Raw genomic sequence first — 12,084 nt, forward strand, 5'->3', positions numbered from 1 at the left:
CATCCATTTAGAAGAAGATGAGGTCATCTTCCTTCCATCCCATACTCGAGAAGATCTCTCTCGCGCTCTTTTCCATTGGTCCAGGTCCGCACACAAGCACCAACTCGTCCCCTGTGTCGTTGGATGCCGGCCTTCCCACCTCCTTTTCATACAACGCCTGGCTCAACCGACCAGTAACGCCCGTCCACGATGATGGTGGCTTGGTGAGGGCGTGGATGATCCGGCAGCGGCCCGGGTTTGCCTCGGCGAGGGCGTCGAGCTCCGCCTTGCACAGAATGTCCTCCTCGGCGCGGTTGCCGTTTAACACGAGACACTCGGTCGGGTCCTCGGCGTCACGCAACACGGCGCATAATACCTGTCGAATCGGCGTGATGCCGGAGCCGCCGCAGATCATGACGAAGCGGCGAACATGGCGAGTGCGACTGCCGATGGAGCATGCGCCCCGGCCCAGGTACTCGAACTTGCCCACAGGGCCCTTAAACTCAACGAAGTGGCCGAGCGGGAGGCCGTCCAGCGACTGTGTCATTTTGCCGCCGGGTCGGCCGGGTTCATCACGATATATCTTAATGAGTACATCAAGGCGACCGCACTGCGCGCCGTCCGAGTAGGGGGTATACGCGCGGAGGATAGCTTCGCGGGTGACGGGGTCACGGAGGCGCATCATGAGGTGCTGGCCCGTCGGGAGGCCGACTTGTTGGGCGTCGTGGTCGAGCCGGAAAGAGAAGATCTTTGTGTCCGAGGAGATGGTGTCCTTGCGATCGAGGATGGCCTTGCTCCATGTCTTGGACTGTAGGAAGATGGGGCGGGTATTATCACTTTCCTGGGAGTCGTCGCCGTCCCCAAGGGCAGCTCGGGAGGCTTCGTCGAGGGTGCCAACGTGGTAGTCTGGCATCATTGCCTTGGCGTTTTCGCTATCTATAGAAATGAGTCAGTATGTGAGAGTCATTAAAGACTAAGGGGAGAGACAACTTACGAATGGCGACAAACTCCTCCGTCACATCCTGGCCAGCGGCCCCGAAGATAGACGCCGCGCCACCGGGATGGCCCTCTAAGAAGGCCGTGCCATCGTACACTTGGCCGTTGACGACAAACCAGGGCTCGACATCGCCGTCGTGTTGCTTAAGCTCTGTAGCACTGATTGCTCGGTCGACCTTGGGGTTGGTCATGCAGATCTCCTTTTCTGGCGTCTGCTCCACAACCTCATCTGCCTCACCCGACACCTTTTCGCCCCAAAAGCCGTTGGCGAGGTTTCCACCAGACTTTTTGACTCGATCCATCCAACCGCCCGGTATTAGTGCAGGTTGTGTAGGGTGCTCGAACCGCAGGGAGTGGGCTTCCTTGTGGATCACCACTCGGAACCATGGGTTATTCATCATGCCCAGAACGCTCCAGTACATGTCTCGAGGCTGAACCATCATCGACTCATCCATTGCGCGGATCATTATGTCGTCCGTTTCTCGGAGCTCCTCAAGTGGAATATCGAGTTCCCAGAAACACCAACAGAAGCACGTCTCCCGCCACCACATGTCTACCTTGCCGCCAAACAAGGTATCGCCATCTGGAGCAAGTCGATACTCATCCTCGGGGTAGTTGATATTTGCCAGCCTCCATGACTTTCCCTTATCTAGGGTGACTTCTACTCTTGTGACTCGCCTTCCACCACCACTGTAGGCGTAGCCCCTTGCGGTGTACGTAGTTGGGGCGTCCACCAGGAGAAGTTTCTCGTCGTGGCCGGGGTAGCATATCGCGCTGTTGACATTAAGGTCGTAAATGGCATACCTCTCGTCCCTCCATACATCCGGCAAGTCGGCACTCGCCTCAGGTGTAACCATCGTGGGAAGCACGCGGTTGTCGAAGATGTGGTACCAGCTATCGCTGGGCTCAGAGGTAACGATTATCCTCTTCAACCACTTAACGCTCCTTCCACCAATCTGACCAGGGATGATGATACGAACGGGCTTCCCGTGGTCTGGATGAAGCGCCTCGCCGTTCATCCTGTGGGCCACCATGACGCCTCGATTGGGATCCATGCACCAGTTCAGCTTGATCGATGTTCCATAGTAGCCGTTGGGCAGCTTGTCAGCGCCTTCGAAGCAGACAAATCTGGCGCCTCGCTTTGGGCGTGCAGCAGCCAACAAGTCGCCGATCGGGACACCAGTCCATAGAGCGGTTGATAAGCCGGCAGCACCCCATGAGAAACCCTTCGTCTTTCGCACCATATTCTGTTCTTTCCGACGGTTGCCAGCACAGACGAGCGTCACGGGATAGGTAGCCTGCTCATAGTCGCGGATGAGATCCCTCACGCTCATCGAGATGGGATTTTCTACCATGCCCTCAACTGAGAACTCCCAGTCCAACTGGTCCTCGTCTTCACACTTGGGCACACCGCCATGATTGCGAACATAATGAAGGTCCTCGCTTGTCAGGAAGCCTTCGTCGTATAAGTCGCTCAGGGGGGCCTCGACGTTGAAAGGATGGACACCGGTAAGACGTATTAGGCGTGGATCTCGCTTGACGTGGCTATCTGGGGTTTTGAGGTCTTCGGGTAGAACATCTTTCGCTCGGAAGTTTGGAGGTAAGGGATACCGCTTGGGGAACTGGGTCGGCGGTAGGTCTTGTAAGTCTTGGAAACTATTTATTCGAGAAGGCTTTGCTGTGGCAGGAGGAGACGGAGGGAATTCTATGGCGGGTGATGGTTCCGAGTGCTCAGGAATGGTTCTGAGAACCAATGATGAGAGAGAATCCATGTTAAAGAGATGTGATTTATCAATGAAACAACAGTGAGAGACCAAGCATGGTCCTGCGCATGAGGATGAATGTGCAAAGTAGATATAACGCAAAGGGGTCTAGCCACTGAGCGGGATTGCGGACGGCACTGGCTAATAACTGGCACTTTGATGGGAACCTCGGTTTTTGCGCCGCGGAGTGTAGATAAGAACCTGCCGAGCCATTGCTGGCCTGAGGGTTGTCAGACGGGGTGAACATGATGGTGCCGTGGGTTTTGATGACACTGAGCGAGGAGATGCAAATTACAGTTGAGTGTGTCCGCGGAGGTGGAAGCATCAGGGTCGATCAACAGCCGCGGTTGACGAATCACGATGGTTGATAAGGAGAGTCGCTCCGGAGATGTGTGAATCGCTCTGGACCCACTGGGTTGCCAACCCCCAAGGAAAAGATAACGAAGAACTGAGAGAGAATTGAATGACGCAGGCACGCCACTTTTTGGTGTTGACATGAACCTTGGAGTTGCTCGTTGCGGCATGTCTTCGATAAGTCCAGAACGCTGCCTGGGAATTCACGATTGTCACAATTTGTCTGTCCAAACCGGCCGTGAACGTGTGTAAGTGGGAGAAACCATGGGGTGGAGTGACAGAGATTTGATGACACGGTCCAGACGAGATAAGACATCCTTTTCGGCGGGTCAAGCCAAGTCCAACAAGGTCTCAAGCGACGCATGGGGGGCACCGGAAAGCTTCATTCGAAGTTCCTGTCATGTCATGTCAGACGTTGGAGGTGATGCGAGATGCAGGTAATCCGCAGTGCAATCAATGACTGAGCCGCTACAATGTTGATCCGGCGCAAGAAGGTTTACGAGCGTTCCGTGGGCAGACAATGGCTGCACAGCTGAATTCCTTCAGCCTCAGGGCGGGCAGTCAGTACCTACACAAACTCGTTCCCACTGTGCGTGCATCGGATCCCACCTCGCGCTCACGTTGCCTCACTACACCCCACTGCTGCAGGGTAGGTAGGCAGGTTCGTCCCGTACCCAATCAGTTGTGGTGCCGGTAGGGCATCCGCCGCAACCCTCAACCGACCGTCTCCAACTACCTACCTCAATCAACCTAGCATCAAGGTCGCCAACATCGAAGACGCCTCCCGCGCTGCCCTTTCGCCATTCTCCCGTCCTGCTTCGTCGGACGCACCCATGTCGGCTCTGTTGGACCGTATACAACACCATTTCCCGGGGCAGCACATCCCTTAGCAGTCCCTCCCGCGCCGAATGTAGCGTCGCCTGAGTCTATCATCCATTCGACTTCGTTTACTCCATCGCTGCGTCGTGATCCACCATGGACCGCGCAAGGAAGCGTACACCGCCCCAGCGCCCCCCCGGATCCCGCATCCAGCATACTTACCTCTCTCATAGGCGAACTGCGCGCTCTGAACGAAAGGGCTTGGGACGACGAGAAAGGTTCATCGTCGCTGCCCCACCACTTCTCCCCGCTCCCGTTAACCCCAGGACTCTAGATCTCTTCCCCGTTAGCAAGACCCTCGATTCCTCCCTCAAGAAGAACACCGCCTTCATAAAGCGACTCCGAACCGCCATCACTGCTGCTACCCTCAGCACCTTCCTGCAAGAGATCCGAACTCTAAGCCTGCACAAGTACCTCTCCGAAATCATATCCGCCTGCTATGAAGGACTCTGCCGTCTCAAGTCTCCCGGCGAGATTGAGGCCGGCGTCGAGATTGTCAGCGCTCTCCACCAGCGCTTTGGGCCGAGCGAGTTCACCGAGTACCTAGCATGGCTGCTCGGCAAGGGCATGGCCACTCCGGATAAGAGTATCCTCAAATCGCTGGCGCCAGAGGTCCGAGAGAAGGAGGAGAAGGAGCGCATTACTCGCCAGCGAGCGCTGCTGCGCGTGGTCGCTGAATTGTGGCTGGTGTGCGCCATCAGGACCCTTGACGATGTGAGTCGACCTGACGACGCGACCAAGGGCGCCGCTGGTAAGGCCGCCGAGCTCAAGCCCCGGAGCAGCTCGAACAAGGGGGGCGCCGCCGAGCCCTTCCCTCTCGAAGTCCTCAAGGATCTCCTCGGATACGACCGCGAACATGCAAACCTTCCGTTGCTGGTAATTTTTGTCAAGTCGTTCAGCTGGGATATATTGGGCGTTAAACCTACTGGGGCTGACGGCCGTAAGACTGTGGAGGAGGACGGACTTGCAACTACAGCCAACGGGGAGAGTCAAGATGATGACGTTTATGAATCTGGGACCTCTTCTGCCGCAGACCAACCTTTCACTGAGCCCGAATTGCGAGACCGCTTCAGGAATGTCCTCAAGAGGTACTTTGAAGACGTGAAAGCACACATTGTGCGGGACCAGAAGTCCATCCAGTCGCAGGCTAGACGCAATGCTGAAGCCTACGTCAAATCCGGCGAAGTTTTTGAAGATCGCCAGGCCAATTACGAGAAGCAGGTCAAAGCCCAGGAACGTCTGGTCTCCAACGCCCAGGTTATCGCCGATGCTATTGGCGCTGATATGCCTGACTTGAAGGATTCGGACGACTCTTTGGGGGCAGCGAATGGATCTATCGGCCTTGTCAAGACCGGCGACTACTTGCGATCGATGGGGGATGGTGCTGGAATCTGGGAGGACGAGGACGAGCGTCGCTTCTACGAAAACCTGGTCGATCTGAAAGGCAAGGTCCCGCCGATCCTTCTCGAGGATGGCAAAAAGAAGAAGCCCGATGCCGATGAACAGGTTGGAAAGAAGATCGATCAAAACGAGGCTGCCGAGGCTTCCAAGCCACCCGATTCTGCAGACGACCAATCCACCGCCATCGCCAACAAGACAATCGGAGCCCAAGTTGATGCCCTCCTGGCTCGCTTACCTGAATTGACCAACAAGGATATCGTGGACCAGACCGCAATCGACTTTTGCTTCCTCAACTCGAAGGCTTCACGAAACCGCCTGGTCAAGGCATTGACTGAGGTTCCCAAGGGCCGAAGCGACTTGCTCCCCTCGTGGTCTCGCTTGGTTGCAACTCTCGGACGATATATGCCGGACGTTCCTAAAGGCCTCGTCGAGTACCTCGACGCCGAATTCCGCAGCTTGCAACGTCGCAAAGAGAAGGATTTCCTGGGTCAAGTTAGATTGAGCAACATTCGTTACTTGGCAGAGCTCACCAAGTTCGGCATTGTTCCCGAGCATGTCGTCTTTCACTGCCTCAAGGTTAGCCTGGACGATTTTTCACGCATGAACATCGAGATCCTCTGCAATCTCATCGAGAATTGCGGCCGATATCTGCTTCGAAACCCCGAGACGTCCCCGCGCATGGCAAGCTTCCTAGAGACTTTGCAGCGCAAGAAGTCTGTCCAGCACATTGGTCAGCCTGAGCGTATGCTTATCGACAATGCGGTGTACTACGTTGATCCCCCAGAGCGCCCTGCGATTGAGCAAAAAGAGAGAACACCGATGGAACTCTTTATTCGCAAGCTGATCTACGTTGACATGACCAAGAGGAATTACAGCAAGATCTTAAAGCAAATCCGCAGACTCCACTGGGAAGAGGCAGAGGTTGTTGCTATTTTAGAAAAGGTTTTCTCGAAGCCAGGAAAGGTCAAGTATGGCAGCGTTCACCTCCTCGGCATCCTGCTGAGCGCGCTCTACCGCTACCATCCCGCCTTCGTGGTCAAGGTCATTGATAACGTTGTCGAGTCAGTCAGCTTCGGGCTGGAACAGAACGACTTTAGGTTCTTCCAGCGACGTGTCGCCGAGGTCAAGTACCTTGGCGAGCTTTACAACTATCGCATGCTAGAGCATCCTGTCATCTTTGATACCATGTACAGGATCATGACGTTTGGATATGGTTGGTCGATACGGTTGACGTATGACGAGGCCTTTGGCTGACTATTTACAGGCGGTCCCCCCCAACCCGGCCGATTCAACCCCCTTGACCCTCCCGACGACTTCTTTCGCATTCGTCTCGTGGCCACGATGTTAGAAACTTGCGGCATGTTCTTCAATCGAGGCGCTGCTGGCAAGAAGCTCGACTATTTCTTGTCATTCTTCCAGGTATGTGACACGTAACAATGAGACTGTCTCAATGCAAGCTAATCATTATCGGTAGTACTATGTTTTCACAAAGGCCTCACTTCCGCTGGACATTGAATTCACGGTGCAGGACACTTTTGCACTAACTCGACCGCAGTGGAAGCTGGCTGCGAACTTGGAAGAAGCCGCCAAGGCATTCCAGCTTGCAGTTGCTCAAGACCAGAAAACGGCTGGCATCGACAAGGCTGTCGATATGGACGATGCTACGAGCGGTGCCTCATCGGATGACGACAACGACGACGGTGAAGATGATGACGACAGTGCATCTGACGAAGAAGAAGCCGACGTATGTGTAAGCAAGCTCAAGAGTGGTTTCGCATTGCTGACTTCTCCCAACTAGGATGTGGATGACGATTCCGATCGTGAGGGTAGCTTCGACGAAGAGGCCATTGTTGTCACTAGGCAGGAAGAGGAGGTTGATCCTGAAGACGAGGCCGACTTTGAACGCGAATATGCCAAGATGATGACGGAGAGCCTCGAGTCTCGCAAGTTTGAGCGCAAACAGCTCTTTGACGTGCCCCTTCCAGTTCGACCCAAGAACCGCGAGGCCTCGACGGTATCTGAGCCCAGTACTGCCCAAGAGGAGCAGCCCGCTCCTGGACATACCATGGCCTTCTCTCTTCTGACTAAGCGGGGCAATCGTCAACAGGTATGGCAAATGTCGATCGCACTTATGACTGTACTGATGTGCTAGTAGACGCGAACCGTCGAGCTACCTTCAGACTCGACCTTTGCGATTGCTATGAAGAATCAGCAACAGGCTGAGCGTGAAGAACAGCAGCGCATCAAAAACCTGGTGCTTAACTACGATCTTCAGCAAAATGACGATCCGGACGGTAGTACGGATCCATACCCCCTTTTTAGAAATACCAATATTCATTATTCAACCCAGGCCACGAACGTCCGGCGACGTATTATCACAACCGCCTGGAGCGGTCGAACAAGGACCGAGGCCAGAGGATCCGAAAGCTGCAGCTAAGCGACGTCGACTGGTAAGAACACTCGCATGTGGAAGTATAGCAAGGGTGAGTTTAGAGGCTAATCGGTACTCCAAGGACATGAAACCGATCCCACGGAACGGCTAGTAACATTCCCCCCAAATTCCAACTCCGCCCGAGACAAGGACCGTAGCCAACACGTGCCGAGCGAGTTCGCAACGGATGGTACCATGAATCCATGGACTCGCTCCTGACCTAGGGTAAGGTGGGACTCTGAACCAAGCGTCGTGACGCAAACTACATGTTGCTGCCAATGGCGCAAAGAGTTTGCTACATTGACGATGGGGCGTCGACGATACGGCTCAGCAGTGGCCATGGTAAGTAACATGAAACGTCGACAGCAATGGAGACAGTGAGATGAGAATGAGGTTGGGTTCCGTACGAGACTAAAGCCCATAAGAGGGTCGAGTTGCCTGTGAGAAGCGCGGAGCGCACTACCATCGTTGATAGGGGTCACACTAGATCCTGAATATAGATGCAATGTGCTTTTGGCGGCCTCAACCAATCGTTTTCAGAAGGCTCGTTTTCAGTGGATGAGATGCGTTTGTGGTGTGAATGATCTTGTTCAGTGTTCCGTGTCCCCCCGCCCATGCGGTCCGAAGTGCACTATGATGCATCATTCGAAGGACCCGGATGTCCGCGCCACCCGCGTCATGCTTTAGGGATCATAGTCGCGAATATCCTATGCCCAGAGCATTCTCTCCGAGGCTTGGATGGCAGCTGATGATACCTGCCCTTGGATGTGTGCGTTGCATGACGGACACGTGCGTTGTTTGTCTTGTTAGTCCGTTTACCGGGATTCGTTTTCGTATTTCGTACGACTTGAAGCAGTTGTGGATACGCATTCACAGACGTTTGTTTCTGTAGGGTTGGCTGCTGGCCTTGATTCTCAAATAAGTGATGCGGGCTTCTGGGAGCGCACCTTCCCTCCAAGTGTACACCTCGACATTCACTCGACCAGGCTCCATGTACGTAGCCTTTCGGGTCACGCTTTTCTGCCTAAGGTGCCTATCTGAAGCGCCTGGTATTTCCTTTCATTCTTGTCTGTCGTGCCCTCTCCTCTCTTGTCTCCTGCACGTAGCCGTGACAGTCCCACACACTCATTAGCTTGCTCGGGTAGTTGCAGAAAGGGCCAGCCCCTTGACCTGGTTCTAGTCTTCTTGAAGGAGCTCATTACTCAGCCTCTGCAATTGTTTGCAGACCCAACTCCAACCGGCCGGTTGGGGGCTCGCTGCATCGTTCCGCGCCCTGGCCTGAGGTGTCTGTTGTCCACATGGCGGTTGGTTCCCCTCAAGTGCGGCTCCAAGTCACTTCACTTCACTCTGACACTTCCATCACATGAAATTTGCCTGCCTGAACTTCGCAAACCGAATGCTGAGATCGACAAACAGTAACGAATCCTACCCAAAAGCTGCTGTCGCCGCTCTGCAAACATGGCCCCCCCGGACGAGTGGCCGATTCAAGACGTAAGTCAACTTCGCGATCTCGGCTCCGGCCCTGACGCTCACACCGTTTACTGACTGCCCATGCCATTCGAAAATTTAGATTGTCTACACATCCATCGTCGGAGTCATCATGATCATGGCATGCCTCGAATGGTTCCTCTGGCTCGCGGCCTTTGTTTACTGCCTCGTCAAGGTCTGGCAAAAATCAGAGCATTGGTCTATCAACATGCTCTGCATCATTGTCGGTCTTTCATTCATCCTATTCCGGTATGTTGCGTCCGAAACGAATACAACGCATGCGTTAAGTAGGCTGAATTACGGTATTTAGCATCATCTTTCTCCCCATCATGGTGGTTACGCTTCCGCTTCCTGGCCAGGTCACTCGACTCTGGCCGGAGGAGATGGTGGCCTCTCTACAGTGGTTCGCCTTCTGGAGCTTCGCTATCCTCCTCAATGTCCCCTGGCTTTTATGCATCTACCAGCTGGTGACAAATCAACTTGGTCGGACTAAGCGCATCAAGGAAATACTCGACGATGTCACGGCTCCCAAAGTAGTCATCGTCATGCCTTGCTACCGAGAAGAGCCCGAAGTTCTCATCACAGCTGTCAACTCCGTGGTTGACTGCGACTACCCGGCAGCCTGCATCCACGTTTTTCTATCCTTTGACGGCGAACAAGAGGACGAGCTATATCTGAACACCATTGATAAACTCGGCGTGCCTTTGACCATGGATTCGTACCCTAAGAGCATAGACGTAACATACCGAGCAGCGCGAGTCACTGTCTCACGTTTCCCTCATGGCGGTAAGAGACACTGCCAAAAATCAACGTTCAAGCTCATCGACAAGGTATATGAGCAGTACCTCAAGCGGAAAGACAACCTCTTCATTCTCTTCATCGATTCGGATTGCATACTAGATAAGGTATGCCTCCAGAACTTTGTCTACGACATGGAGCTCAGTCCCGGCAATACTAGAGACATGCTGGCCATGACTGGAGTCATTACTTCGACAACAAAAAAACACAGTCTCATCACCCTTCTGCAAGACATGGAGTACATCCACGGGCAACTGTTTGAGCGGACAGTCGAGTCGGGCTGCGGCTCCGTCACCTGTCTTCCTGGTGCTTTGACGATGTTGCGTTTCTCGGCCTTTCGTCGAATGGCGAAATACTACTTTGCAGACAAGATGGAACAATGCGAAGACTTGTTCGACTTTGCTAAATGCCACCTGGGAGAGGATCGCTGGCTCACGCATCTCTTTATGATTGGAGCCAAGAAGCGCTACCAAATTCAGATGTGCACGTCTGCATTTTGCAAAACCGAGGCCGTGCAGACCTATCGGTCCCTGGTTAAGCAGCGGCGTCGATGGTTCTTGGGCTTCATCACGAACGAAGTCTGTATGTTAACAGATTGGAGACTCTGGAAGCGGTACCCGTTCCTGATATTTGTCCGGTTTTTACAAAACACGATTCGAACGACGGCTCTGCTCTTTTTCATCATGGTGTTTTCACTAATTACAACGGTAAAAAAGGTGAATGACCTGCCTGTTGGGTTCATCGCTATCTCTCTCGGACTCAACTGGCTGCTGATGCTGTACTTTGGAGCCAAGTTGAGGCGGTTTAAGATTTGGTTGTACCCGCTTATGTTCGTTTTGAACCCGTTTTGCAACTGGTATTACATGGTGTACGGGATCTTTACCGCAGGACAACGAACATGGGGCGGGCCGCGAGCCGATGCGGCGGCGGCCGACTCCCACACGACAGCACGGGAAGCAGTTGAACAAGCTGAAGAACAGGGGGATGAACTCAATGTAGTTCCGGAGACGTTCAAAGCCGCACATGTGGCTCGCAGAGCAGCCTCCAAGCCAGAGTCGGCTTCGTCGAGTGGGCTTGAACGAACAGGAAGTGTGGTCCGACCTCCTGACAAGATTGACGGCCGATTCTCGGCGAGGCAGAGAACAGCGGCAGGAACATATGCACACCTCGACGAGTGCGAGGCGAATCTCGATGTCGAGACTGGGCTGTCTGGCCGCAGAGACTTGCACCGGCAGCAAGATGATAGGCACCGGCGAAACTCTCTGGACAGCACCTTATCCGACGCAACAGCAGGCAATGAAACCGTCACATCACAACAAGTAGAGGTCTTCATGGACGACGAAGACCGCCGAAAGTATGAGATTGCGCGGTTACTGAAGTGGGGAAGTTCGAGCGTTACTCCAGAGAGAGGCACGCAAGAGGGACTCGAGCTAATGGATGTTCCTGTGAGAGCAGCGGGTTACCTGACAGCAGTAGAACCGAGACCTGCTAATTGTCAGTATGATAGAGTTCCGGTGGGCAACGCGACCTCGAGAGTCTCTGGGGAGGGTACGGCGAGAGCGTTGAGAGCGAGTGAACAAGGCATGACATCGGGGCAACCTGTTAGAGGACATCATACGTCGTTTGCAAACCGAATAACACGCGTCCAACAGATGGTCACTCGATTGGAGGACGGGAAGTTTGGAGCTGAGAAGAAGTGAGAGGGAAGAAAAGGAGAGGAGTTGTGTTGGGATGTCGGAAGAAGCGGAAGGATGAGCGATGAGCCGCTTCAGGAGCGATGACATATTTTCTGTTTGTGCGCTAAATCAAGTTGCTAACAATTTCTTAGAGGGGATATTTTGCACATGGAGAGAGTATCTTCCCCTTCGTCAGAGAAATTTATAATACGATATCTCTCCAACATATGCTAGGCCGAAAACAAAACTTGATTTACTACAGCCCATCTCAGTATTAGGACCGGTATGGTTTGACGTTGCATTTAAAAGGTCGCTGACA

General features: G+C 53.8%; 3 protein-coding genes across 3 annotated transcripts; 2 read left to right on the forward strand and 1 right to left on the reverse strand.

Annotated features, from left to right (window-relative positions):
- Positions 1 to 7: 7 nt before the first annotated feature.
- On the reverse strand, positions 8 to 2,747 carry BGZ61DRAFT_470213 (uncharacterized protein; the record flags this gene model as incomplete). Its single annotated transcript, XM_046248052.1, has 2 exons — positions 8 to 915; positions 974 to 2,747. 2 exons carry the CDS (start codon positions 2,745 to 2,747, stop codon positions 8 to 10), a joined length of 2,682 nt encoding a protein of 893 aa, XP_046111469.1.
- Positions 2,748 to 3,646: 899 nt separating this feature from the next.
- Positions 3,647 to 8,358, forward strand: BGZ61DRAFT_436797 (armadillo-type protein). Its single transcript, XM_046244031.1, has 9 exons — positions 3,647 to 4,086; positions 4,145 to 4,189; positions 4,246 to 6,585; positions 6,637 to 6,791; positions 6,847 to 7,116; positions 7,171 to 7,479; positions 7,528 to 7,669; positions 7,723 to 7,822; positions 7,886 to 8,358. Exons 1-9 carry the CDS (start codon positions 4,068 to 4,070, stop codon positions 7,890 to 7,892), a joined length of 3,387 nt encoding a protein of 1,128 aa, XP_046111470.1. The 5' UTR covers positions 3,647 to 4,067; the 3' UTR covers positions 7,893 to 8,358.
- Positions 8,359 to 9,221: 863 nt separating this feature from the next.
- Positions 9,222 to 11,907, forward strand: BGZ61DRAFT_407177 (chitin synthase-domain-containing protein). The gene is made up of 3 exons (XM_046243173.1): positions 9,222 to 9,294; positions 9,374 to 9,540; positions 9,602 to 11,907. Exons 1-3 carry the CDS (start codon positions 9,262 to 9,264, stop codon positions 11,787 to 11,789), a joined length of 2,388 nt encoding a protein of 795 aa, XP_046111471.1. The 5' UTR covers positions 9,222 to 9,261; the 3' UTR covers positions 11,790 to 11,907.
- The last annotated feature ends 177 nt before the right edge of the window (positions 11,908 to 12,084 follow it).

This window comes from Ilyonectria robusta (assembly GCF_021365365.1).
Source record: "Ilyonectria robusta strain PMI_751 chromosome Unknown BGZ61scaffold_1, whole genome shotgun sequence".
Lineage (NCBI taxonomy): Eukaryota > Fungi > Ascomycota > Sordariomycetes > Hypocreales > Nectriaceae > Ilyonectria > Ilyonectria robusta.

Coding starts and splice junctions, on each gene's coding strand:
- BGZ61DRAFT_436797 (XM_046244031.1), top strand. Junction 6,586..6,636: donor GATCATGACGTTTGGATATG/GTTGGTCGATAC, acceptor GACTATTTACAG/GCGGTCCCCCCCAACCCGGC. Junction 7,670..7,722: donor AAATGACGATCCGGACGGTA/GTACGGATCCAT, acceptor TATTCAACCCAG/GCCACGAACGTCCGGCGACG.
- BGZ61DRAFT_407177 (XM_046243173.1), top strand. CDS start 9,262: ATGGCCCCCCCGGACGAGTGGCCGATTCAAGAC. Junction 9,295..9,373: donor ACGAGTGGCCGATTCAAGAC/GTAAGTCAACTT, acceptor TCGAAAATTTAG/ATTGTCTACACATCCATCGT. Junction 9,541..9,601: donor CTTTCATTCATCCTATTCCG/GTATGTTGCGTC, acceptor TACGGTATTTAG/CATCATCTTTCTCCCCATCA.